General features: G+C 49.2%; 1 protein-coding gene across 1 annotated transcript in view; it reads right to left on the bottom strand.

The window, feature by feature from the left end:
- Positions 1 to 3,385, bottom strand: part of METTL3 (methyltransferase like 3) — a gene marked incomplete at its 5' end in the record, with an annotated part of 15,363 nt that overhangs the window by 5,250 nt on the left and 6,728 nt on the right. The window contains 3 exons of the mRNA XM_015814966.1: positions 19 to 127; positions 255 to 293; positions 1,979 to 2,166. Coding sequence (XP_015670452.1) covers positions 19 to 127; positions 255 to 293; positions 1,979 to 2,166 — 336 coding nt within the window. The remainder of the gene's footprint in view (positions 1 to 18; positions 128 to 254; positions 294 to 1,978; positions 2,167 to 3,385) is intronic.

Below are 3,385 nucleotides of genomic sequence, written 5' to 3'. Positions count from 1 at the left end.
CACTCCTGCTCTATTTACCAAGCAGTGCTCCTTGCCGTGGTTGAGCCAATGGCCTGTCCTTCCTGTTCGGATAATACGCTGCAGCTGGTTGGTTTTCACCCAGATGATCTCATCCACCCGCTCGTACCTGAGGGGGAAGACACGAAACAGAGCCTGGTCAAAGAGGCAGAAGAGGACTTGCAGAACGTTAAGGATGAGCCAGGTCCCTTTACTATACAAGGGGAAAAAACAGCAACAACAAATCCTATACTCACCCCCACAGGTTGAGACACTCGCGCCCTAATTCCATGGCTCTGTGGGTAAGGTGGAAACAGATTAGTGAATTAACTAATCTCCATAAACATTTAGCTATACACTTTGGGATGAACACCCTTCGAAGGGTGCGGGAGTATGAACGGATTTCCAGAAAAAAAAACATTGCAGACTACAGGAACCATTTGCGCTTCGGTCTGAGATGCAGACAACACAAACTCATCCCCAAGAATGAGGGGGGACATGATAGCAGTGTTCCAATATCTGAGGGGCTGCCACAAAGAAGAGGGAGTCAAGCTATTCTCCAAAGCGCCTGAAGGCAGGACAAGAAGCAACGGATGGAAACTAATCAAGGAGAGAAGCAACCTAGAATTAAGGAGAAATTACAGTTAGAACAATTAACCAGTGGAACTACCTGCCTCCAGAAGCTGCGAATGCTCCAACACTGGAAGTTTTTAAGAAGAGACTGGACAGCCATTTGTCTGAAATGGTGTAGGGTTCCTGCCTGAGCAGGGGGTTGGACTCAATGACCTCCAAGGTCCCTTCCAACTACTACTACTACTACTACTACTACTACTACTACTACTACTACTACTACTACTACTTCTTCTTCTTCTTCTTCTTCTTCTTCTTCTTCTTCTTCTTCTTCTTCTTCTTCTTCTTCTTCTTCTTCATCATCATCATCATCATCATCATTATTATTAACCTGTGCACCTGTCTTCAACCGTGAAGGGACCCCGGGCAGAAAACATCCTGCAGCCAAGAAGGCTCCACACCCATTTGCACCACTCAGGTGACCCTGAGGACACAGATAAACCTCCAAGTGGCCTCAACGACTCTCTCAAAACAAAGCAAATGACCAGCTGTCTTCAAGGAGTATAAATCCTTCCATTCCCCACCATCCAGATTTTTCACTTCTCATTCCAGAAACCTCTTGTGAAAAACTTATCTTTGGGACAACTATGACTTGGATGACTGAGAATCTCCATAGATCAGTGGTGGCGAACCTATGGCACGGGTACCAGAGGCGGCACCCAGAGCCCTCTCTGTGGGCATGCGTGCCGTCGCCCCAGTCCTAGGCCTTCAGCTGGGCTTTATAAAACCTTTTCGCTTTAGGCCTCCGCTGCCATGTGCAAAAAAAAAAAAAAGGTTCAATCAGTCAATTTCAATTTCTCACAGGAGAAAAAAGATCTTGCAAAGTTGGAATTGATTGATTGAATTTTTTTAGTCCCACCCAGTCGGCCGTTACCACCGCAGCCACGCCCACCCAATGGGTCACCCCCACCCAATGGGCCACGCCCACCCGGCACTCGACGATGCATAAGTGGGTTTTGGGTTGCAGTTTGGGCACTCAGTCTCTAAAAGGTTCGCCATCACTGCCATAGACTTTTAGGTTGCTTCTCTCTTTGATTGATTTCCATCCGTTGCTTCTTGTCCTGCCTTCAGGTGCTTTGGAGAATAGCTTGACTCCCTCTTCTTTCTGGGGCAGCCCCTGAGGTATTGGAACACTGCTATCCTGTTACCCCTAGCCCTTCTTTTCCTTAAACTAGACATACCCAATTCTAGCAACCGTTCTTCATATATTTTAGTTTCCCACCCTGGATTGTGTTTCTTAGTTCAACCAAGGTCAGCCAGGAGCTGCCACTTGCTGAGTCAATGCTGAGTCAGGACTGGTCTAGGCTCCTTCCCATTGGCTCTTTCATCAATTTCCCATTGCATCACCTACCGGCCGGTGACCCACAGAAAAAGGAACCCCTCGTCTTGCAGGACTGGGATGTTGAGACGCCTCATCTCGTCGTCCGTGAGCGTCCCATAGGGAAGTTCCATGTGGATGTCCCAGGGCGGGTCAGCCATCACCACAGCGAACTTACCCAAGATGCTAACATCCAGGTAGCGAATGTCGCAACAAATCCACTGTCGACACACAAAGGAGACAACCAGGGATATGTTAAGCCAGGGCTATTCAACCAGTGGTACGGGTGCCACCTGTGGTACGTTGGCACCTGGCAGGTGGTACGTGAACATCCTAGAAAAGTGGTAGTGAGGGAGGGGAATGAGCTGAACCGGTGGCAGCACCGCACAAGCCTGAGCGAGAGACGGCTGGAGCTGCAGGGCTGTCAGGGCTCAACGGAAGCGCCAGGATCAGCGCCGCTTTCCAGCTGATCGGCGCTTCTTCGGGACTGTCAGGGCTCAGTGGGAGCGCCAGGCTCAGCGCCAGGCTCCAGCTGGAGCTCGGCACTGATCCTGGCACCTTTGCTGAGCCCAGAAGCGCCGATCAGCTGGAAAGCAGCACTGATCCTGGCGCTTCTGCTGAGCCCAGAAGCGCCGATCAGCTGGAATGTTGCAGCGTCTCCAGGGTCTTGTGATTTACATTCAGATGCTTGGCAACTGATTCATATTTATGACGGTCACAGTGTCCCAGGGTCATGTGAAGTGACCAAAACCTGCTGCAACCACTCAGCAGACGGGGGGGAATAAAAACCAAACACCCCACTCCCACCTCACCCCCGCTGCCAATCCTGAACAGAAATGCTCACAACAATGAAAACCTCGGACAGGAGGAAAAGCGCCGCCGGGTGGGCAGACAGGTGTCCTGCTCGGCTGTGCCTTGGGGGGCACTTTTTTCAATGCCATTGTAACTTCAAACAGTCACTAAGCGAACTGTTGTAAGTCGAGGACTACCTGTACTTTATCACTTTTTTCCTTTTTTGGGGGGGGTCATCAAATTTTTGACACCTTGCTAGGCGACTGGTGGTACTCGGATATTGCCATATCCTAAAAGTGGTCCAATGGGTGAAAAGGTTGAAAAGCCCTGTGTTAAGCCATACAAGCAGATTTTGATGTCCTTGGGAAATTTTGGAACCATTGTCCAGGCAGGCCCCAAAGGTGCCTTTTTTTCAAGAGGCAACCGGACTCTTTCTTTTTTCCTTGAAGAGGTTTCGCTTCTCATCCAAGAAGCTTCTTCAGTTCATCGGCATTATTGAAGAACTGAAGAAGCTTCTTGGATGAGAAGCGAAACGTCTTCAAGACAAAAAGAAAAAAAAAAGGTCCAGTTGCCTCTTGAAAAAAGCACCTTTGGGACAACAGCGACCTCAGAATTTCCGTAGGCATTTATTATCCGTGCAATTCAAAC

This window comes from Protobothrops mucrosquamatus, unplaced genomic scaffold, assembly GCF_001527695.2.
Source record: "Protobothrops mucrosquamatus isolate PMUCROS unplaced genomic scaffold, P.Mucros_1.0 scaffold_98, whole genome shotgun sequence".
Classification (NCBI taxonomy): Eukaryota; Metazoa; Chordata; class Lepidosauria; order Squamata; family Viperidae; genus Protobothrops; species Protobothrops mucrosquamatus.
The sequence above is the reverse complement of the archived record's forward strand: the minus strand, read 5'-3'. Positions and strand labels throughout refer to the sequence as shown.